The 23,992-nt window shown below is 34.0% G+C and overlaps 1 protein-coding gene and 1 long non-coding RNA gene across 2 annotated transcripts; one reads left to right on the top strand and one right to left on the bottom strand.

Moving 5' to 3' along the window:
- The first annotated feature begins 1,916 nt into the window (after positions 1 to 1,916).
- LOC138341852 (uncharacterized) lies at positions 1,917 to 6,117 on the top strand. Its single transcript, XR_011214910.1, has 3 exons — positions 1,917 to 2,522; positions 3,907 to 3,968; positions 5,845 to 6,117. It is a non-coding gene; the product is annotated as an uncharacterized lncRNA (long non-coding RNA).
- A 9,699-nt stretch (positions 6,118 to 15,816) lies between these two features.
- LOC104645852 (putative disease resistance protein RGA3) lies at positions 15,817 to 23,284 on the bottom strand. Its single transcript, XM_019212285.3, has 5 exons — positions 22,959 to 23,284; positions 21,920 to 22,172; positions 20,940 to 21,192; positions 17,350 to 20,210; positions 15,817 to 16,042 (listed from the first exon to the last, which is right to left on the bottom strand). The coding sequence occupies exon 4, from the start codon at positions 20,146 to 20,148 to the stop codon at positions 17,359 to 17,361; it is 2,790 nt and encodes a 929-aa protein (XP_019067830.2). The 5' UTR covers positions 20,149 to 20,210; positions 20,940 to 21,192; positions 21,920 to 22,172; positions 22,959 to 23,284; the 3' UTR covers positions 15,817 to 16,042; positions 17,350 to 17,358.
- Positions 23,285 to 23,992: the final 708 nt, after the last annotated feature.

The following is a 23,992-nucleotide window of genomic DNA, read 5'->3' as shown; positions in this document are numbered from 1 at the left end:
TGGTGTTGAGAATGATTTGGAGACTTGTTGCTTATTTGTTGGTGTTGTATTCCTTGTTGTAAATTGTGCTTTATTATCAAAATGGCTATCTCCTCATTTTTATTTGAGCATGTAATTTGCACTGAATCTGAAACATGGTTGTGATAAGAGTTATGTAATAAGAGGATGTACCATTTTGAGGGTCGTATCGCGCGCTGCGATGGTAATATATTTCGAGGGACGTATCGCACGCCACGACAGTTACTATTATTAAAGATCGTGTCGTTCGTCGCGACAGATGCATGGACAAATATGTCCCTCATGGGTCCCAGACTGAGAGACATCGGGTGTGTATCGTTAGGGAAGACATGCATGACTATACTTGACATTGTATCTCATGGCATTACACATTTTTATTATTAATGAACTTGAACACGTGTTTTGCTGATCTTGTGAGTGTTTCTCTGTGAAAATTGTGACTGTTGAATATTCAGTTGTTATTGAGAAGGCATAATACATAGATTTGCCCTTAAACTTGGCTTTAAATTTTAAGTATGACCTCAAACTTTTACAGTGCACAAATAGGCACTTTAACTATCCTATTTTTTTTATAAATACACACGCGATTTTTGGACCCAAAAAGCGTGAAATACAATCGCGCCCGCGTGTATTAGTGAGCCACTCAATAACTGCCAACAAATTAAATATTTTACACATCATTATTTTAAAAAAAAATTATACGTCATTTAAGAAGTAAATAATTATTTGTTATGCTAAAACTTTTCAAGTAGTAAATAATTATTTTTGGAGAAAAATTGCAAAAGCATAGGGACGAAAAGACAGCATGATTATCAAGTTGGCACTTTTTGCCCTTTTAAAATTAAAATTAATTTTATTTTACATATAGTGTAACGTTGCCTTTCTAGAAAGCAACTTTCTACAAGTTGCATTATCCAAGATTCAAAAAATTAATTTTGTTCATATTAGTCAGTAACTCAGCTTCAAACCGAAAACCCTAGGTTATTTTGAAATCAAAATCTTGGAATCAAAGGCGAAATTCATTCAAGATTACTACTGTAGTTGATGTTCATCTATTACAATGACAAAAAAAAATTAGAAGCCATTTACACAAAATATGAGCACAAATCGTTCTAAAGAGGATAAAAAATTTTGATTTGAAAGAGGAGGAAAGAGAAATTAGATTTTAGGTAAACTTTAATTTGGAAATATAGAGATATATATAAAGGGAATTCATTAAGGGTATATTTGTCATTTCTGCTTTTTTTTTACCGTTGTGGGCCTTTAAAATAGTCATAACTCGCGCAGAAAACGTGCATAACACGCGTTTTGCCATGTAGGATACGTGTTGACACCCAATTTTAACCGACCTTTGACCATTTTTAGAAATACTATTCGATTAAATACGTATTTTAAATTTTAGAATTTTTAATCGACTTTGCTTGAAAATTATATATTTTAGTACGTTTTATAAAATTATCGTAAATATTAAAATATTTTAAAATTATTAATGAATTTCAAATGTTAAAATTTAAATGATTTTCAATTATATAAAAATATTTTAATATATGTAATATTTTAATTAAAATAGTAATTCCTACACTTTCCTTAAATTTCAAATTCTAGCCTATTCTATTCCAATTTCTTTCAATTCTAGCCATTTGAATTAAAGTTTTATTACAATTATAGCCTCTCTTTCATTCCAATTCTAGCCAGACGTTATTGCAATTTTAGCCACTCTATATCTTTGCCAATCTAATTTCAAGACTTGATCTCTTAATCTCATCCGTCCATCTTAAAAAAATAAATCCTAGATCGAATCCTAACCCTTCATCTCTATCTAATCTAACGATTGTGATTAACTCTCATATTCTCTCAACATCTAAAAATAATCCCTAAAAAATTTTCATTCACTTCTTCTCTCACCCTCTCCTACTCTCTCCAGCCGCCCCACCTCTCTCTCCATTCTTTCCGGTGGAAATCGTCAACCCCAAGCGAGGCGGCGACGCCCCTCTCTCTCTTGTCGTCTTCCCCCTCTCGCTTGTCGTCTTCCCTCTCTCTCTCTCTCTCTTTCTCTTCCTCCCCTCCTCGTCACCAGCCGCCGCAACCCCCCCCCCCCCCCTCTCCTCTCCAATTTTTTCCGGCGAGGAGACAGCCGGACGGAAGCCGCCCAAGCAGCCGCTGCTCCTCCCTTCCTGCCCTCTCTCCCTCTTCTTCTCCTTCCTTCTCCTTTGTTTCCGATCCTCCCTTTCTCCTTCTCTCGCGACCCCTCTCCCTTCCCCTCTCGCCTTCCTTGTCGCCTCCCCGCGCCTCCCATCAGTGTCAGCAGCGGGGACTGCTGCGCTCGGCCAGCAGCTGCGAAGAGGAGGAACGCCAGGCAGCCCGCGAGAGACAGCAGCAGCCAGGCGAGGAGAAACGGCTCCAGCAAACTCCACGCAGCAGCTCCGCACAGCGATCAAGGCAACATTCCGGCGGAATTGAAAAGTCTGTTAAAGACGGATCTGTACAGATCCAGATCCGTCCAGGTCAGTTTCGTTTCAATTCAAACCTCATTCAAATAATTTTTCGTAGCTTTGACTTAATTACATGCTCGTACTACACAAGAATAATTTCATGCTACTATCTCATTGTATGTTTTTGTGAGGCAATCGCTGTGATCTTTCTGGATTTCTTTAAATTAGATATCTCGGTCTTGTTAAATTTTCCTCTAATATCTCTTCTTAGCTTGTGAACCGTTATGTTAATCTGCTCAAGTTCTAAAGTATTAAGGGATATGATAATTGATGATTCCTAAATGTTTGTGTTATATGATTTAAGCCTTTAATTAGTGATAAGATGAATGCTTTTTATTTTATTTATTCTATTGCACGCTAAGATGATGTCTAAATCCTCTTATGTTTATAATGAGTTAAACCAATTGATTTTTCAATATACATTTATGTGCCTTTGCCTTTAGCATGCTTATTCTACGTGAAAAGTATGGCTTCTCTGGATGTTTTTTTTTATAATTATGCATTATTGGTAGCTTCATAAATTGCGTAATCCGTTCATGATTGTGTCTCCGTTTTAATATTCAGGTGTGTTGGTTAAATTTAAAAGAATGTGTTGTTTGGATTGAAGATTAGAGTTAACACCTTCACACCACTAGTATTATTTAGAGTTACTCTTTCTTTTTAAGTTATATCTATTAATTATGATATATTGGCATGTTTCTGTTTCCTTTTAATTATTTGAGCATGTTGAATGGATTGCTTAGTTTGAATAATAAGGTAATTTAATTTGCTTGTGATATAACTTTATGAAAAATTGGAATTGTTGTTACCTCTCCTAAATTAGTTTATTAGAAAGATGCATAGAATCTCTCTTTGTGATATTTAAGGAAAATGAATTAAATTTTTTTAGTGAATATCTTTTTGCTATTGGTAAATGATGTTGCTATGATAAGTGAATATTTGGTACCTAATTGGAAGCAATATTGCCTTGTGTATTATTCATTATTTTGCCATAAATTATTTCGATTTGCCTTATTATTTGTGGAATGATTTTATTTTGATTATATTTGGTAATGTTTGATTGATTTATTTCTCTTATTAAAGAGATAATTCCTCCATAATTGCTCAAAAAATGATTCTTTTCCTTTAAAATCATGACCTCTCCACTATTATAAAATAAGGCATTTATTTTCATTCTTTTCTCATGGATGAACTCAACAACTCAGACACTCATTCACTCTCAATCAAAAAAATTTCTCTCATCACTCTCCCTTCTCTCATTGCTCTCTTGCTACTTTAACAATACATTGAGAATCCGATAATTATTCAAGTGTTCTTTTTCGCTATTTTGCTACTTTGTTCGAGTAAAAGGTGAATCAATTTGTTTTGCTTAACCGTTATTTGATTACTTTGACAGGTTTCAAACTTGAAGTTCGAGTTGAAGATTAATTGAAGAAAGATTTATTTGTTTATTTGAATGTATATATATATATATATATTTTATTTTTTTGCCTATTTTATTTATTAGAATGTTGTAACAATTGTAACTCTAAAGGATCATATATATAAATTTATTTGGGGGGTCGTCTAGGGGAGGGGGATTTATATGCTTACTTGTTTATTATAAATTTTTTAGAAATCATGCCTAGGTTTGTCTTTAACCACCTAGATTTAATGTTTGTAGGTGTTATAATCTAATCAATTTTCAATTTGCTTGACGCTTTTGTTAATAAGTCTTAAAAAATAATAACTAGATTCCATTAATTTGTAAATGTTAAAATCAAATCCTAATAATCTAGTAGGTTGTTAGATGTTAAAAATATGTTAAATTTTCATTTGTCTTATCACGTAGAAACTATGCTTAAGTATTAAAATCATGCATATATATGTTACTCTGTTTTTTTTTAAAACACCTAGAAATCATGTCTATAGGATTGTAAATAAACTTTTAACATATCCGTAAAAATAAAATTTGTTTGTGCATATTTGTGTCCTTCCCCCAAAATTGGTTAATATTAATCCTATTTGTCTTCCTCATTCATACTAAACTAAAATCATTTCATGCATTTAATAAATTATTTGGCTTTAAATATATTTCATCGTAAAACCTTTGCATTAATAAATTTACCATCTTAATGTTCTACTAGTTTTTAGTACTTATAAAGTTTTGCAACATAATTTTCTTAAAAGTCATTATTCAATCTTCCTTTGAAATTTTGGATTGATTGTGACATTATTTTTTAAAATAAAGTACTATCTCCTAACCTATCGTTAGTGGGAAAGTCAAAGGAACTATGAGGTCTAGTTCCAATTTTTAAACCGACGCATCCTCGGAAGTACCACCTACCCATGAGTTTCAAAAGAATTATGTGCATTTATGTGTGCCTACATGTAAACTAAATCTTTTAAATCATTTTTCAAAAACATAACTATTTTTTAGACCGACCTCAAATCAAAATTGTTTCTATGGTGGAGGAGTGCGATCAATAATATCGTGGCATCATCCTTATAAAGAAACAAACATTTTTTTTAAATAAAGATTCATATTCAAAACTTGCTCAATTTTCAAAACCTTACTTTCTCACATATTAATTGTTTAATATTTATAAATTTTGTTTATAACTTAGTCTCATGCTTAAATATAAATAAAGTTTGATTGTTTATTTATTGCCATCACCTAGCCTTGCATGCTTAAATTAATAGTATTAATTGTTTTATATTTGTTATCACTTAGTAAGATTAAATAAATTAATAAATTAAACGACCTTGATTGCTACTTGTACCCCCACATAGATTGCATGAGATACGGCCGGGATCCACACTTGTGGACTTCGAGGGATGCCTAACACCTTCCCCTCGAGATAATTTGAACCCTTACCCTAATCTCTGGCCCGTTGACCTTAGTTAGACTTAGTTAGGTTAGATAGGTGCCCTAACGCGCCTTAATTCGTTAGGTGACGACTCCCAAACTCAAAATCCCAAAAGAGTTGTTAGGTCGCGCACAAAATCCGTTTTCTGCGAAAATGGGGCGCGACAATACGCGTGTGTATTTATAAAAAAATAGGATAGTTAAAGTGCCTATTTGTGCACTGTGAAAGTTTGAGGTCATACTTAAAATCTAAAGCCAAGTTTAAGGGCAAATCTATGTATTATGCCTATTGAGAATATGTAAACTGATAGAGTGTGGTTATTGAGTTGTGTTTTGGTAAACTGTGAACTGTTAGCCTGTAGCGTGGAGGTTTAGATAGGATGTAAGGAGTACCCGTATTTTGTTCACTTAACTTGTGTTTAGAGGTTTGCTTGTTGGGTACCGCATGGTTTGATACTCACCTCTTGCTTCTACAATTTTTTGTAGGTTACGAGCTCGGATCTTCGTGATACCTCTCATTCTTTTCGTTTCCGAGGCATCTTGTGGAGGATTGTGAGGTAGCTGCTTGTCATCTCAGCAAACTTTCCTACTCCAGTTTATGATTTTGTTTTTACTTGAAAGACAACTTCATTTTAGATTTCTATTTTATTTCAGTTCTAATATTTACATTAGAGGCTTGTGCACGTGATAATCTGGTTTTGGGGATTGAATTAATATGACTTGGTTTCATAATAGAAATTGTTATTGGATTGTTATTTACTTCCGCACTTTGTTAGATATTAGATTTTAGACTGACTTGTCTTGATGGGATAAGAAGAGTGTCATCACACTCATTTTTGGATCGTGACAAATTTATTGTGTTGGCAGATATGTCATATGTAATAAGAAATCAAATCAGTAGCATGATTTTTTTATTTCTTTCATATGGCTCATTTTTTGCAACAGACAAGTCATTGGTCGGAAGAAATTAATTAGTAGATTGTTTTGATTTCTTCCAACATATGGCTTATTTGTTATAATTGATGACCTATTTATTGCAACAAATCATAAATTGCAACAAATGGTTATTTGTTGTAAAATATGGGTTATCCGTTAATTATTGTATTATGTTATATTTATTAAATTCATTACTATCTTTTTTTAAAAAAATAAATTATGTACACGTCAAGTGATTTTTTCCTCCTTTTTTTTTCTTATTTCTAAATAAAATGGCTTCTAAAAAAAATTACCGACCTCTGATAAATCAAGTACAATAGCTAAAGTATAAACATCATTAGAAGAACTTACTAAACATGTGCTTTCAGAAACAGTTGATGTGATAGATGTACAAAAAGAGAATGAAAATGTAGAAAAAGACAGTGAAAGAGAGTCAAGAGGAGGAAGATGAAAATAAAAACAAAGAAAATGAAATAAATTATAAAGATGGAGATGATGAAAAAACAGAAAATGATAATTTAGATGAGAAGGAAGGTAAAAAGGAATACAGGTTTGTGTATTTTGTCCGTTAATCTAACTGAGATAGATTTATTAGAATTTATTCAATAGGTAAGCCCATCGACACTAACTAGCTCTCATACTTTACTCCAAGTTTAATTTTTCTAATGAAATCTTTGCTAGTTCTTGCTTCAATGTCATGTCAGGTTCTCTAAATAATGTATTTGCAATCCACAGTTTGCTGATACTGATGGATCGTCAATTATACCCCCTATCACTAAATAAACAAAGCTTGCAAGTGTAAGTTGATTTATAATTTATGAATTTTGGAGCTACCTCACCCCCCCCCCCCCCACGCACATAAGAAAAAGAGAGAACAAAGACTTAGAATCAAAAGTCTCTTACATGCATGAATAATATTTTGAGAAACCTCTCCAAATGCAAAATTCATTCCAGAGGTCAAAATTTTTGTCAAGAGATTCAGAAAATCTTTGTAAATCAAGGACATTCTAGATAAAGATGATCATTTTAAGAATTTTGTTAAACAAACAAAAAATTATGGTTTTGGCCTGCTATCTTTTAGGCCAATCTCCCCTGCCATTAGATTCCTTGTTCGGGACCATGTTTCAAGATATTAATCCTTGCATCGTTGAAAATTAGATTAGAACTTCTCTTAAACATGAAGTTGTCGGTATAAGTTTTGAAACATAGAACATGATCTCTGGTCCTTTCCATAAATAATTCGAAAAAGAGGATTGTTTGTTGCCAAATCTTGCAAAGTTTGATTTATATTGTTGGTAGTCTTTTAAGAAAATATATGGCTAGTATAGAGGGACTTGATCCATTTTCCATAGGATGTTTTTAGTTGAGGTACTTCTGAATTCTATAAAGATGTTGAAGAGAATCCTAAGAATTAATAATTTTGTCCAATAATGTCCTTTTCCTAATTTAGATATTACAGTTGTATTTTTGAAAAAAAAAACATATTCTATTTCTAATAAACATATCATTATTTAAGAATTCTTTTTTTGTTTATTTTCTTTTAAAAATCATTTTAACCAATTAATAAGTAGGAAATAATTTTTTTCTTCATCTCATTTCAATCATTAAAATAAAATAATAATATCTATCTTTTTAACACATAAAATAGGTCATTTATATCATCTTGGCATAGTTTTATTAGTTTTTACCAGATTTCGAGCTTTCATATTTATGAGTAAAAATATCACTTAAGCAATTTAAGTTGCACATGCAAATAAAATTTTAATTTTAAATCAACCTTCAAATTACTGATATAATCTAAATTTATGTCCAAACTATTTATATTTTTGGATTGAGAAATAGTATCTTATTTAAACTTTTTGAAATAATCTTATAGAGATAAGATCCTAGGCCCTCTACGTGGCACCCGTTAGACTTCAAGATTTATTTTTATATTTTTCATCGTACTTTTAGTTTTTTTACCTTAATTATATTTTTACCTTTAAATCCATTTTCTTCAACTCTTGTGTCCCTCCAAAGTCATAATCATTCAATGTGAAAAAAGTGTAACACACCGTAGTTTAGTAGGTCAATTAGAGCTTGACATGAGGGTTAGAGTCGTAGATTTGACTTTCCATACTTATAATGAAGGTTTAGGGGTGAAAACGTCAAGGTATAGCTCTTGTCTGTTGCTTTGGAATTGATGTCAAGTACTTGATTTTTTGTGTTGAGAAATCAATAATTAAGGATGAGTCGTGGATTGAGTGTTGGGGGCGATCAGAGTCTCTTGAGTCATGTCTTTGAAAGTGTAGAGCCTATTAACAATTTTCAAATTATTTGCAATCACGAAAAAATCTCTCACTAATGTATTGGCTCAAAGTCAACTGATAACGCTAAGAATGTTGCAACATGCATCACGGTAGCTACACAAACAACTATATTCATGGTGATTACTAGAACTCAAGCAACTTTCTAACAAAGAAGCGTTTGACTAAGGTCTAAGCAAACACTTGGTGATGGATCTTCCGATGTGTAGTGTTAGTGAAAAACTTACAAAATAATAAAATTGCAAGATTACAATTGAAAATAAAATGAAGAAATTAATCTCTTCAGGCTGAGGCGCGGATATCTTGCTCTCTTTAAGGAGATTCAAGCCCACTGCAGCAAATGTTTTCACCGGTCCAGCAGTAGTCCTCTTTGACTTGTCCCCTCCAGGATACAACAGCCTTCACAAAGTATAACTCAACAACTCTGGACAAGAGTTGAGTCCAAAGCTCCACAAAAAAGAACACCTCCCTTCAACTAATAAGAACTCTCTTTTAGATTAACTCTTTCACTCTTTGTATTCTCTTGTGAATTGTGTGTCTCTAAAACCAAATGAAGACTACCACTATTTATACTACAAGAAGTCATCGTAGCAATGAATAGGAAGATAATGGAGGTAGTAAATAGTGAAGATAATGGCCTTAGGAGTTTCATAGGTTACAATGGGAGTTACATAGGTTACAATGAGAGTTAAATAGGTTACAATCGGAGTTACATAGGTTACAAAGAGTAATGGAGGAATTAAGAATGAAATACATTGATGGATAACCAATGGTAATGGATGATGTAGAAGTCATCCATTCCAATGTTCATTCTTATAACTCCAAAATAAAGCAATTTAATATGGTAAATATTAATATTAAAATGCTAATAACCTAACATGTAGTTATTTTGCGATGACAGTAGCAAGTGATTTGCTTTTTCGATTATATTTGAAGTATGAAGGAATTTCATTTACTGTAATTTTAAAGCTTTCTTCACAATTGTAATAGTGTCTAATTGACATAGGATTTAAACTACTATGTAAGTCTTGAATTCAACCACTATATCTGCAATACAAGTAAAACTCACTTTTCTTTAGTTTATTGTGTTGAATGCAACACAGATACCATTAATAAAAAAGAGATGCATTCCTGATATTTCTAATGTCGAGTGCGTTTATAGAGATTTATATTGCTTCTTTTAATATTTTAGCTTAAAATTAGGTGCTTATAAATTAGTATTTTTTACTTACCTAAGTTAATGGAAGATTTAAGCACTCTTGATGCATCTATCTATAAGCTGATCTATAGAAAATGAGTAGATGAGTACACGAGAAGTTAATTTGTCATTACAGATTTCTCATTGCAGTATAAGAAAGAAGACATTTTATCAAGGTGTCTGCAACTAACTTAAAACAGGCAAAAATACACATCAACTTGATTGTAGAACTAATATGATTTGCTTTTCTCATAGTAAAATAAAGATTAAGAAAAATTAAGATGCTTTGATTTCTCGTGTATTCTTATTGCAAATCACTTCGGTCCTTTTGAGAAAATCACTGCCAACAAATATGAAGGCACAAAAGAGTAACCAATTCACTATAAATAAAAAGACAATCAACAAAAAAATAAAGCTAAAACTCTGAGTTTCTGTGTGTAAACTAAAAAGAAAAAAAGTCTTGAACAAAATATTGTGCTATAAACAACTTATAGGATTATATTCTACAAAAAAGAAAAGAACAAAACAAAACTTTGAAGAAGTGTCGTTGTTCTTAGTTTAAAACTCCACAAACTCCAAGTCAACTCATAGATTAGAAACCTCTTTGGTATGGATACGAAGTTGTTCTCATCAAATCCTGAAAAAGTTGTCATTTTTGCATATATGCTATAAATAAATTTAAAATACATACAAACACATTAAAGCAAAACCACCATAAATGAGGTGGGATATGATGTCACACTCGGAGCCTACAACCTAGACGTGGCTAGGGGTGGACATAAATACCGAAAAATTGAAAAACCAAACTGAACCAAAAAAGTTTAGTTTTTCGGTTTCGATTCTTCGGTTTTTCGATTTGGTGTTGGTTTTCTTTTCAAAACTTTGGTTCTTCTGTTCGGAGTTTGGTGCAAGGGTCCCGAAACTATGGTGAACCAAAAAAATGAGTTGTAGTTACTAAATTTAAAAATATTTAAATTGTATTGCTTAATTAACAATAGTTATACACTTTATTAAATACATGATGAAACTCTTAGCACTTTATCATATTCCCTCTTTATTTTTATTCACACCGAAAACCCGATTTAAAAATACAGAACTAAATTCAACCGAAGTAGAAAAACCAAATCGAACTGATCTGGTTTGGTATAAACTATGGTGCACACTTTTCTAAAACCAAATAACCGAACCGAAATTTGATTAAATCAACTCGAAGAACCGAACGCCCATCCCTAAATATGGCCGACACTCGAAGACCATTGTTGGCCCCCAAGCGAACCCTTCGTCTGGCTTACTTAACGCAGTGAAAGACTAAACTTATCTTCATCAAGAAATAAAGTATGTTCAAATAAATACTTCATATAATAATCTGGCCAAAATGACACTTAAATATCAACAAGTAAATAGACTCCAAACTAAACTACTAACTGTTTACGAAGCCTCTAAACTGACTGAGATGGATGTTGGGACAGACCACACAACATCCTAAAAGCCAAACTAGTAAAGCAAATGAAAAGGATGTCCTCCGGAATACAAGGAGGTTCACCATTAACTCTGGAGATCAATCTGGATCAATGAAGCGCTGCATGCTGATCCTGGTTACCTGCGTCTGCATCATAAATCGATGCAGGACAACTGACATCATTATATCGAATGTACGAGTATGCGAGTTGGATTGCTAAGTACAACTCTAAAGTTCGAAGTGGAGTAAGGATGAACTTACCTTGGCTTTGCTCAACTCACAAGATAACAACTCAATATAAAGCAATAAGAACATATATATATATATATATATATATATATATATATATAAACTGGTAAAACAGTGTAAACTCTTAATTCATTAAAGATGATACAATAATAAACTCAACTTTACTAATATATGAAAGTAAATAGTTTCTGTGGAAGTTCTTTAACCGAAAACCACCACTATGAGCCTAAGTGGTGATACAACGTCTTGCCCACGCTGCCAGAACTGTCCTATATATATTTGTTGTCACAAAGAACATCCTCTACCTAGTGGATCCACTAGCTAACCTTACGTGATCATCTAAAAAGTATGACATGTTAATACCCATATGGCTACATGGTTTACATGAGAACTTGAGTTATCTGAACTCTCATCCCCACATCGGTGCTTAATACTACTCCCAAAATGTAATTTAGCTCATGATTTTAATAAAAACTTTCTTTCTTTGGGTTGAGATAATTTACTGAACCTTTTAGCTTTAAAAGCTCCTTTTGGAAATCAATGTCCCCCTCTTTTTTACTTAAATGTGAAACATTTAGCAACCTTTAAGGAGTACTTTAACTTTAGAGAAATGAACTCAACTCTTGTTCTTTACTTAACTTGAAACTTTTGCTCTTAGACAATACTTAGTCCCTTATACCTTTTTGAAAAAAAAACTCAACCTTTACTATTTTCCTTAACTCGAACTTGAGTCTTAAAACGAAGTTAAAACGTTTAAGTAAGACTCTAAGAACTTTTAAAACTTTACTTTAACTTAGTTCATAGCTTTAGACTTGACTTCTTACTTTCTTGACTTTGATCCTAACATCTATAGAATTTGGATTATGGATTCAAGGTTTCGATTTGAGTTCTTTGGATGATTTCTAGGTATTTAGAAATCATTTGAAGTGATTAGAGTCATTGGAGGATGTTAATGTACTTTGGAAGGACTTAAAAAGTCTAAACCATGAAAACTGGACGAAAAATGTTGGATTCGGCATATTGGTGGCGCCAGGCCTTGGTTAACTGGGGCCAACTTCTGGCGCACTGCACGTGCGTCTGACGAATTTTTCAACTCATTTTCCATCTCCAAACCCTCCAAAACTACCTAGTTCTTTCACCAAACAATTGAGACTATTAGTACTATCAATAAATACTAGGTTCAACTCAGATTAACTCGAATTAACAAGTATCAAATCAACAATGATAGCCAAATTCATATTTGACTCTATAACTTACCATCACATACAATATCATTCACATCCTCATATGGAAGTTCATCAAGTTCTTTACATGGTTGCAACAATCTTTGATATGTAAATTTGTAATGTTTTTCTGATCGAGTAGCTTATTCAGAAAAGAAAAATATATGCTGGTATTTGTCTTTGAAATAAATGTACTTTATAGATATGTATTCCATCCCGAACCTCATTTTTTTCTGAAATAAATTTTTGAGATTGAATCAACTCTTCTTGAAATTTTTGAAATATTTTTTTGTATACATTTTGGCTATTTCGTCCTCCATTAGATGTAATGTTTTCAAGATAGCCTTTGAATGTTTTGTCTTATAATCCTTCTCTCTTACTTTGTCATACCTAGCGTCAACAACTTTATCATATTGAGTCACAAATACACTCATTGATGTACTAGAGTTAAGATAATCTTTGAAGTATTTATTCATACTTTCACTTTTTTGAGTTGTTGACATTCTAGCACAAAAATTAGTTCGCACATATGCTGAAATTCATTTCTCGCGAATTGCATATATCCTACGCAACCAATTATGTTCTTCTAAATTGTACATTTTCATTAAATCAATCCAAGCAGTTTCAAATTTCTCGAGAGTCATTGTACAATGTAAACACTTAATAAACTCACTTTTAAAATCATCAAATTCATGAGAAATATGACTTGTAGACATACAAAAATGGTGTGCACTATTTGGGAACACCTTTGCAACTGTATTTGTTGCTGCAACATCTTGATCTGTAATTATTGTACGAGGGAAAACACCAAACATAGCCTCTTGCCAAGTGTGAAGTAACCATTGAAAAGTTTTCATCCCAAAGAAGAGCACATTCAAATAAAATAGATTGGTGATAGTTATTAACTACGGTAAATGGAACAAAAGGCATCGTATATTTATTTGTCAACTTTTTAGGATCAAATAGGACAACATCTCACAAATTCTTGTAAGCTATCCTAGACCTAGGATCCACCAAAAAACAATTGGCTAAATGATCCTCTACATCCATATGTATTGCATAGAAAAATCTGGGGCTATTAGATTGTCGCTTTTGAAAGTATTTCAACATCAATTGTGCATCTCATTTCTCAAGATAATTTTTCCTTTTAGTTCTCAAAAAATTCTGAATATCTCGTCCAGTTAGATTGAGATTCTCTACGCCCCCAGCCTGAGTAATCAACACTAATGTAATTTTACTTGGACGAATATCAAAATTATTTAAGACATCAATAAGATTATTCAGAGCCTCTGATTTTTTTTTCTTTTTGATCGCAAGAATTTCTGACTATTGAAAGAAGCAAGTTCATCATTATGATTTGAGACAAGTCTAGTTATAACCCATTTTTCTTCTTCGTTTTTTGACATACATATCATTACTTTGCACCTTCTCTAGTCTCATCTCATTGCTTATTACTGTCAAGACTTTTCTTTGAACGAAATCTTTTTTTTGAACAAACAACTCTTGACCAATAATTGATTTATCTTTTCTTAATCTACTAATTTGATTTTTGTGCACACTAAAACCATTACAATAAGCATACTCAAGATAAAATTTAAATTCAATATCAAGTGATTGAAATTTCATACCGATGCAAGTCTCTTTTAATTCTTGATCAACTAATTGAGGAATAAAGGTACAACTACATTCATGTTGCTTTCTATATCCTCCAAAGATTCTTCGATTCATTTTGCATTTTAATCTTCTAGGGTAGAGATTTCAAAGTGTCCTGCAATACAATTAATTAAGTTTGCTTAAAAGTTTAAAATATTTTCCCCTATTGAACTTTTCCAATTTGCTGAAAAGTTCTAAAACTATACTTTATTAATCCTTGTCACGACAAAACATAAAATTCTTGTACATTGAAACAATAATTTTTCTTTGAAATAACGTTTAATGTTTTAATATATCGACTTTGAGTACTATTGAAATCGGAGTACATAGAGTGATATACGAATAAAAGCTTGTTTCAGTTAATTTATTATGTTGTTGATTGAATGAGAAGAGAAAACAAAGCTTGAAGCAATGAAAATAAACACTTTTTCATGTTGCTAGGAAGACTTAATAAGTTATGAAAAAAAATGTGCGAGATTCAATGGTGTATGTTCGCTTCAATGGTATGGTGTTGGAGAAGAAGCGTTAATATGATGAAGAAAGCTGAAATAATTTTTATTTTTTATTTTTATTTTTAGTAAGACGAGTAGAAATCCCAAACAAATTTGTATACTTTAATTTAGAGTCCAAATTACCATGTAACACTCTTTCATTATTTTTATTTTAATATTAATAATATTTGAATATATTAAAAAAAAAGTTTAAAGTATTTCTAAAAAGAGTGTCACTGTTCTATTTGACTAGCGCAGTAGGAAAACCTTAGTGATTGACAAAGCCACATACAATCAAACAAGATCTAGTTGTTCACGGGTAAAGGTGTAAATCGATTTACTCAAGAATCTACACAAGAGAATTCAGATAAAACAGGAAGAGTGAGATCTAAATGGCAACGAATTCAGCATGATTACACATGCTGTAGTTTACAGGGGCATGACCTACTAGGATGTTGGATTTTACATCCAGAACATAGACCAAAGAAAGAAGAAAGACAAACGATAAAAACAAAGCCAATGAAAGGGGAATAAAAAGAAACAACCTGCAACTACACCAGAAGTGAATGGATTTTAAAAGAAAGGGAGGTTGATCTATCAGAACTGCAATGTAGTCCAGAACAAGAAGAACAACAGCAAGCAACCGAAACACAATCAAGAGAAACAAGGAAAAAGACGAACACCACCAGGAGGAGCAACATGATAATGAGAAAAGAGAAACCAAAGCTACTAATACCTCTAACAAGTTTGAGAAACTAGTGGAGTTGACAGAAGAGAAGCCTGAAAACACAGAAAACAGAACAAGGGAATCACCAGCCAACAAGTCCACTAAGAAAGAGACATCCAAACCTTGGGTAGAAGCATCTTTTTGGGATAAACATAATGCATCAGATAAAATTCAAAAACAAGAGTTGGCAAAGGTAGCAGACAACCAAAACGAGAATACAACCAATACAGGAGTATCCATACAGTCTATAAACTGTCAAGATTCACAAGGAAGTACAACATAACAGAGAATAGAAGCAATTATACAAATATGAAACCTCAAGGCAAAACCAGTAACAGTCAGGAGAATGATATACAACCAATCAACACAGAAATCTCAGGAGAGATATATTCGCCCAAAAATACACCAGATAATAAGCAATCATCATTGGATGATCAGGAACCTGCAAAGTCAGAGGAGACAGAATCATCATTAGTTGCAAATACAACAAAAATTAATCAAGACACTGCAAACAGTAATGCAAGAGATATAGAAATGTCTAGTAGTAGGTTAATTTTTCAAATTATTGCATACTCTGGTTTACTTATAAAGACAAGGAGAAGAAGCAGAAAACATGTCCCGTACAATTGGAGAATAGTGGTGGAAGCTCTAAATAACTACAATCTCAAAGCCAAGGTAACAAAGGTAATATGGAAGGCACCTGACACAGGACAGATCAAAATTAAAACAGATCCAAGAAGAAGCTCTTGGGTTTTTTGTGTAAGAGATGAGCAAGGGGATATTTTGCAAGCACAAGCACAAGAGATTGGAGAATTGGCTTGTACTAACACACAAGCAGAAGCTATGGCTATACTACAGGCCTTAAAGTTCATAGAGGCAACACAGATGGATAGAGTGGTGATCAAAACTGATTCACTTTTAACGAACAACATTGTAGACAAAAGCTGGAAGGTTTCCCTGGAGAGTTGTTATTACTTTAGAAGAAATATGGAGACTAATGCAAGGGAGACCAGTGGTTATTAAGCACATCCTTAGAGAAGGAAATAAATTGGCAGACCACCTGGCTAACTTAGCACTGGGAAAAGGAACCCTTTGTGGGAGCAATTTTCAAGAGATGGAACCCCAAGGAAGGAGGATAATCAATAGTGACAAGTTGAAGATGCCCTACCTAAGAATTCAAGTGTGCAGAAAATGAAAAGTGAGACTTGAAAAAGGGAAAAAGGAAATTCTCAAGTTCAAATCCTATGGGAGGAGAGCTATGAGGATTCTTTGTTTACTAACTGTTTGTTCAATTTTGCAGGTAATCAAAATATAAAAGCAACACACAGAGAAAGATCAATGTAAAGTAAGCAAGGAAAGCTAAATACTCAGCACATGGGACATATTGAACCAGATGAGATTTTTCAGGCACAAAAGCAGGGGCAACAAAAGAAATAAGTTGAAACTTAGCTTAATACATCAAAATTTGGGAATGGGTGGTATCAGCATCCCGGGATGCTCAGCCCACTACCCAAAATATGTGTAAACAGCAAAGTATTCAATCATTAGTGTTCTCAACGATGCCTAAAAAGTTGAGTGAGAGGGATTGCAGAAACGTATAACCCTGATAACACACATCAAGACGAAACAATACAAAAAGAGGAAAATTGGCAAATACCGCAAAGAAACATCACAAATTTTCACACGATAATTAGCTATTATGACTAGTTATTTTCTTTAAACACATACATTAGGAGATATAAAAAGTACCTACGAACTTCAGATTTGTTGTGGCGTCGTGGGCATTACCAATTGATCAATCTGTACAAATGGTATTGTTTTCAATGTACTCCAGTTTTCGCCACCTACCTGGCAACTGTCACTGAGGGCTGGACTATCCCGGATGATGAAACTTTCCATAGAAGCTGAACTAGATGGCAACCAATCAAGTCCTTCGCATTTTTCAATTTCTAGGCATTTGAGAGAACTGAGCCGGGAAAGTTCGGGCAAACACTTTAGTTTCGGGCAAGTGTAGAACTTCAGATCAGTAAGTTGAGGCATGTCATATTCACCAGATCCCCAACCAATCAATTGAGGCATTGTAGAAAAAACTAATGACTTGAGTGACGGAAACACGCCAAGATCAACTAAAGAAGGGAAGGCTGATACCAATAACGTCATATTCTCAATAGTAAGGCTTTCAAGGAATTGAAGTTTTCCCAAAGGTGGGAGACCTTTGCAGCATTCACAGTTACGCAAGTATATAGATCTAAGCATGCAGTGAGGTCCATACCAGAGCCATGATGGAAACGTGGTACCACGGTAATCACTGATGACCAACCTTTCTAAGTTTTTATGAGGTTGAAGACCCGTCAAAATCTCATATTCGATATTTCTCTCGTGATGACTCCTCCATTGCAGCTCAAGCTCTATAATACCTTGCTTTTCGTTTAAGTTTGCAGTTGCAGCTAATTGTCCATTTAGAATGTTTTCTAATCCAATTAAAGAAAATGATCTCGTCAGAGAATTCAAATCCTCTAATTCTTCAATGGTATGACCATTCTCCGCTTCCACAACGAAAGCATTCAATGTTTGTAATTCCTTCAAGAATCTGAAATTTACTGGCATTTGATGAATTTGATGTTTTACATCAAAGAAAAGATGCCGAAGATTCGTTAGCCTACTAAACTTGTCCGGCAAACACATCAATGATGTGCAATTCTCCAAAATAAGCACTTGTAATAACGAAAGCTCACATAGTGATGATGGTAAAGTATTGATGTTATTACTGGAAAGGTCCAAGTACCGCAAGTGCTTAAGATTGCCAACAATTTCTGGTATTTCTGTGATGCCCCCGCACTTTAAGTTCAAAACCCTCATAACTTTGAAGTTCTTAAAGAGTGTAGGGACATTTGGACCTATGTTAGTTGCACATAACAATGTGAATGTCCGCAAATTGTGACATTTGGAGAAACTATGTAGGCCATTGGACTGAGTATTGCCATGACAAATTGACAAGTGTCGAACCCTATCAAGAGAGTAAGAAGACTGGTTGTCTTTTATACGCTGACATATACTCGAAGAGACAGAAGCAGCTACATGATGATTGAACTCATGCATGGTATAAGATCCATCAAAGTCATGAAAATATTCATTTCCAGAGTTGAAAAGAGACCCCCATACAAGTTCTTCAAAATATTCTCGACCAATATCCTCGATTCTTCTTCCGTCTATCGGATGAATCAGGCCTTCGGCCATCCACAGCAGAACAATATCCTTCATTTTATAGACATATTCTGGTGGGAATAAACAACAATAAGAGAAACACTTCTTTATGTGTTGTGGCAGACAGCAATAGCTAAGCAGAAAAATAGGGAATACATGATTCTCAATCTGGGGCAAGTCCCACAGGTTACCCTTAACCAAAGAATCCCATTCATTAACAGGTAAACAGTGAAGTATGTCTCCGATTGTTTTTGCCACCAAAGGTACACCTTTACATTTTTTGGCTATTTCAAGTCCTATTACTTCTAAATTGTGCATTTTATTGTTAATGAAAGGCCTTTGTTTGATGATCTTCCAACAGTCCTCATCTGAGAGAGGTTGAAGACAAAACATCTTGGGACCAATAAAAGATGCCACTTTTGAATTTCGGGTAGTAAATACCAATCTACTTGATTTTGATTCAACCTTAAAAGCTGCATACAGTAAGTTCCAATCTTCCAGATCTTCAACGCACAAATCATCTAGTACCACTAAAAAGTTATCTCCCGAGAGTAATAATTCTTGTAAAGTGGACCTTAATACATTCAGATCCGTCAAATAACAGCTTTCTTTCGAGACAGACTCAATGGCTGCTCTCAAAATTCTGACCAATTCAAACTCTGCAGAAACAGAAACCCATAAAAGCAATGGGAATGCCTTTTTCACTTCCTTGTTTTCGCAAAGACAGTGGGTAAAAACTGTCTTACCTATGCCAGCCATTCCAGTGATACAAAGAGGTACATCGTTTTGGGTCAATATTTCGACAACTTTCTCAATTTGTGATTCTCTCCCAATCGTGTGAGTTGGATTTGATAAACCAGCAAATCCGCAACATTGCTTCCTAGCAACCACTTTAGGAACTTGTTTCACCAAGTCAACAAGAAAATCTGTTCCCATTTCCTTTATCAGATCTTCTAAGTCTTCTACAATACCACTAATTTTACGTGGTATTAGTAACAAGAACTTATCTATCAACAGGTTTCCATTTACCAGTTTTTCTCCTTCCCGGAGACCTAAGTTCAATGAAATATCCTCAAGGATATCACTGATATGATAGATCAGTCCATTGGCTTCTTCTACCCATGCAATCGATGACTTATAGTGTGTGCTGTCCCATAAATATGCACGACTACACTCCATTCTATAAACCATTCCTTGAAGTTTAAGGAACATCCTGTCTAGTTTCCGTAGCTCAGTACTAACATTTAAAATTTTGCTTACTTCATCGATAGCAAACTCTGTAAAATTCGCAAATAGAATGGAGAACGTATATGATGCAAAACCAGCTCGAAAATCCTCATCCATTGGATAAAAGTTCTTGGTTTTAGAGCTTTGACAATGGCAGTCACGGTATTGGTGCTTAGGTCCTGTGTCAACAAGAAACACTGTCAGCTAGGACTCATACAAAAAATGCCATAATGATCAATTTATGCAATGGACAATCACAAAAAAATTAACTTTTGACCAGCTGATTACTCTCTATTTTAAAAGAAACAACACCTCATTCTCTCTCCATTTTAGCTTCTCAGATTTGCGGTCTCTTTGACCTCAACCTATCTTCAAGGATTTGGTCAGCATAATAGGCCAAAGAACCTTTGGATTTTGATTTCCAGTACAGAGTATCACTAGAGAAGAGGTTCGACCAAATTTTTGCAGTTCAACTCGTTATCTCTCTTACCTAATTAAAATTTTATCTAGTTCTATCACTATAAAGACTAGCTTTCTATATTCTTTTCTTCCATCCATGTGACAAGGCTCTTACTCTTGTTACACACTTTCAGAAGGACAATTTTCCGCCACTCAACACAATCATAAGTTCAAGTTCAGCACTAACAACTAAATAGCAAAACAAAACGACCAAAAATAATTCCAATTTCGCGATCAGTAAGAAATTTACCACTCTTCCAACCATATCAAGTAGCAATCAACAAGAAACAAAACATTAAACAGGATATATCGTTCCTCTTGAATACCAACCAACAAATAAGAGAATAGAGCAATAAAAATGTGAAAGAGTAGGGTATATATATAGTGAAATCTGATAGTATGCGAGTAGTGTTAATTGTTGCTATGTGACTGAATAGATGGTGGCTCACCGGAGCTAGGCGGTTGAATTGACAATGGAGACAGACTGTAGGAGATATTGAGTGGAAGCAGCACTGGCGGTGGTCGTCGTAGTCAAGAGGTGCAGAGTGGGGTGTTTCTCGAAGGAGTGGACAGCAGACTAGAAGAACGGGGTTTTCCGTCCTCGTTTGCTTACTTCACCAATAGCAAACTCTATAAATTCGCAAATAGAATGGAGAAATTAGATGATGCGAAACCAGCTCAAAAATCCTCATCCATTGGGCCCTGTGTCAACAAGAAACACTGTCAGCTAGTACTCATACAAAAAATGCCATAATAATCAATCCATGCAATGGACAATCACAAAAATTTAACTTTTGACCTGCTGATTTTCTCTCTATTTTTAAAGAAACAACACCTTATTCTCTCTCCATTTTAGCTTCTCAGACCTGCTGCCTCTTTGGCCTCAACCTATCTTCAAAGATTTGGTCAACATAATAGGCCAAAGAACCTTTGGATTTTGATTTCCAGTACAGAGAATCACTAGAGAAGAGGTTCGACCAAATTTTTGCAGTTCAATCCGTTATCCCTCTTACCTAATTAAAATTTCAACTAGTTCTGTCACTATAAACACTAGCTTTCTCTTTTCTTTTCTTTCATCCATGTGACAAGGGTCTTACTCTTGTTACACACTTTCATAAGGACAATTTTCCGCCACTCAACACAATCATAAGTTCCATTCAGCACTAACAACTAAATTGCAAAACAAAACGACCAAAAATAATTCCAATTTCGCGATCAGTAAGAAATTTAACACTCTTCCAACCATATCAAGTAGCAATCAACAAGTAACAAACCACTAAACAAGATATATCGTTCCTCTTGAATACCAACCAACAAATAAGAGAATAGAGCAATAAAAATGTGAAAGAGTAGGGTATATATATAGTAAATCTGATAGTATGTGAGTAGTGTTAAATGTTGCTATGTGACTGAATAGATGGTGGCTCACCGGAGCTAGGCGGTTGAATTGACAATGGAGACAGACTGTAGGAGATATAGAGTGGAAGCAGCACTGGCGGTGGTCGTCATAGTCAGAGGTGCAGAGTGGGGTGTTTCTCGAAGGAGAGGACAGCAGACTAGAAGAACGGGGTTTTCCGTCCTCGTTTGCTTACTTCACCAATAGCAAACTCTGTAAAATTCGCAAATAGAATGGAGAAATTATATGATACGAAACCAGCTCAATAATCCTCATCCATTGTGTCCTGTGTCAACAAGAAACACTGTCAGCTAGGACTCATACAAAAAGATGCCATAATAATCAATCCATGCAATGGACAATCACAAAAATTTAACTTTTGACCTGCTGATTTTCTCTCTATTTTAAAAGAAACAACCACACAAGCTCATTCTCTCTCCATTTTAGCTTCTCAGACCTGCTGTCTCTTTGGCCTCAACCTATCTTCAAGGATTTGGTCAACATAATAGGCCAAAGAACCTTTGGATTTTGATTTCCAGTACAGATAATCACTAGAGAAGAGGTTCGACCAAATTTTTGCAGTTCAATCCATTATCCCTCTTACCTAATTAAAATTTCAACTAGTTCTATCACTATAAAGACTAGCTTTCTCTATTCTTTTCTTTCATCCATGTGACAAGGGTCTTACTCTTGTTACACACTTTCATAAGGACAATTTTCCGCCACTCAATACAATCATAAGTTCAATTCAGCACTAACAACTAAATTGCAAAACAAAACGACCAAAAATAATTCCAATTTCACGATCAGTAAGAAATTTAACACTCTTCCAACCATATCAAGTAGCAATCAACAAGAAACACTGTCAGCTAGGACTCATACAAAAAATGCCATAATGATCAATTTATGCAATGGACAATCACAAAACAGGATATATCGTTCCTCTTGAATACCAACAAATAAGAGAATAGAGCAATAAAAATGTGAAAGAGTAGGGTATATATATAGTGAAATCTGATAGTATGCGAGTAGTGTTAAATGTTGCTATGTGACTGAATAGATGGTGGCTCACCGGAGCTAGGCGGTTGAATTTACAATGGAGACAGACTGTAGGAGATATTGAGTGGAAGCAGCACTGGCGGTGGTCGTCGTAGTCAGAGGTGCAGAGTGTGGTGTTTCTCGAAGGAGTGGACAGCAGACTAGAAGAACGGGATTTTCCGTCCTCGTTTCTCCGACCAGCGAAGTAGGAGACGGTGAGTTGAGGTACGGCGGAGGGTCGTGAGGGACAGAGGCGGCGAGGGGCAGTAGTTCCGCCGTAGCGGGTGGTTCGCGGGAGAGAGAGAGAGTGTACCTTCCCCTTTGGTGGGAAAATAAGCTAAAAATGTATTGCAAATTCGTAATTAAAGAAAACGACAAGTGGCTATTTTTTATTGTCTTTACTTTTTTATTTTTAATATTAAAAAAACTAAATCAATAATATTTTTCATAGTTGTTTCGGTAATTACTGGTGTGGATAATTTTTGAAGCTGCTTGGACAACTATTGAAGTTATCTCGACAACTATGACAACTGTCAAACGATTAAAGAAGTTGCCCCGATAGCTACGACAATTACTGAATTAAAATGTAAAAATTAAAAGTTTGGAACTATCATGAAAACATAATTTAACCTAATATATATATATATATATTTGTCATTTTTACCTAATTTTTAAAACTTTTAAGCTTTTACCTAATTGATAAACTAATTTGTCCCTTCTAATAGATCTTTCCTAGGTTCTGATAGTTGCAATTCCATCAATGCATACCATAGAAAGAAAAAAGACATAAAGTAACATTTAAAGTTATTTCAAATTTTCCAAAAAAAATACTTTAATTATATGGGCATCCTATTACCCCATAAAAGTATTTCATGTCGTTGTAAAAGGGTCATTTTATCCCATTTTCTCAAGTAGTTTGCGATCACGCACAACACGCGCGTGAAAGTTTGTTTTTTCTATTTAAAGCCAATTGAAAAGAGTCACATTTCACTTGTTTTCTTTATTAGTTATCATTACTGTTTCAAACCCAACGTTATCATTTTCAAGCTCTTCTTTATAATCTTCTCC

The sequence above is a fragment of the Solanum lycopersicum genome, chromosome 2, assembly GCF_036512215.1.
Source record: "Solanum lycopersicum chromosome 2, SLM_r2.1".
Classification (NCBI taxonomy): domain Eukaryota; kingdom Viridiplantae; phylum Streptophyta; class Magnoliopsida; order Solanales; family Solanaceae; genus Solanum; species Solanum lycopersicum.
This window is presented reverse-complemented; position numbering and strand designations above follow the sequence as displayed.

Excerpts from the sequence above, each read along its gene's own strand:
- LOC104645852 (XM_019212285.3), bottom strand. The coding sequence starts at position 20,148 with ATGGATGAGGATTTTCGAGCTGGTTTTGCATCATATACGTTCTCCATT.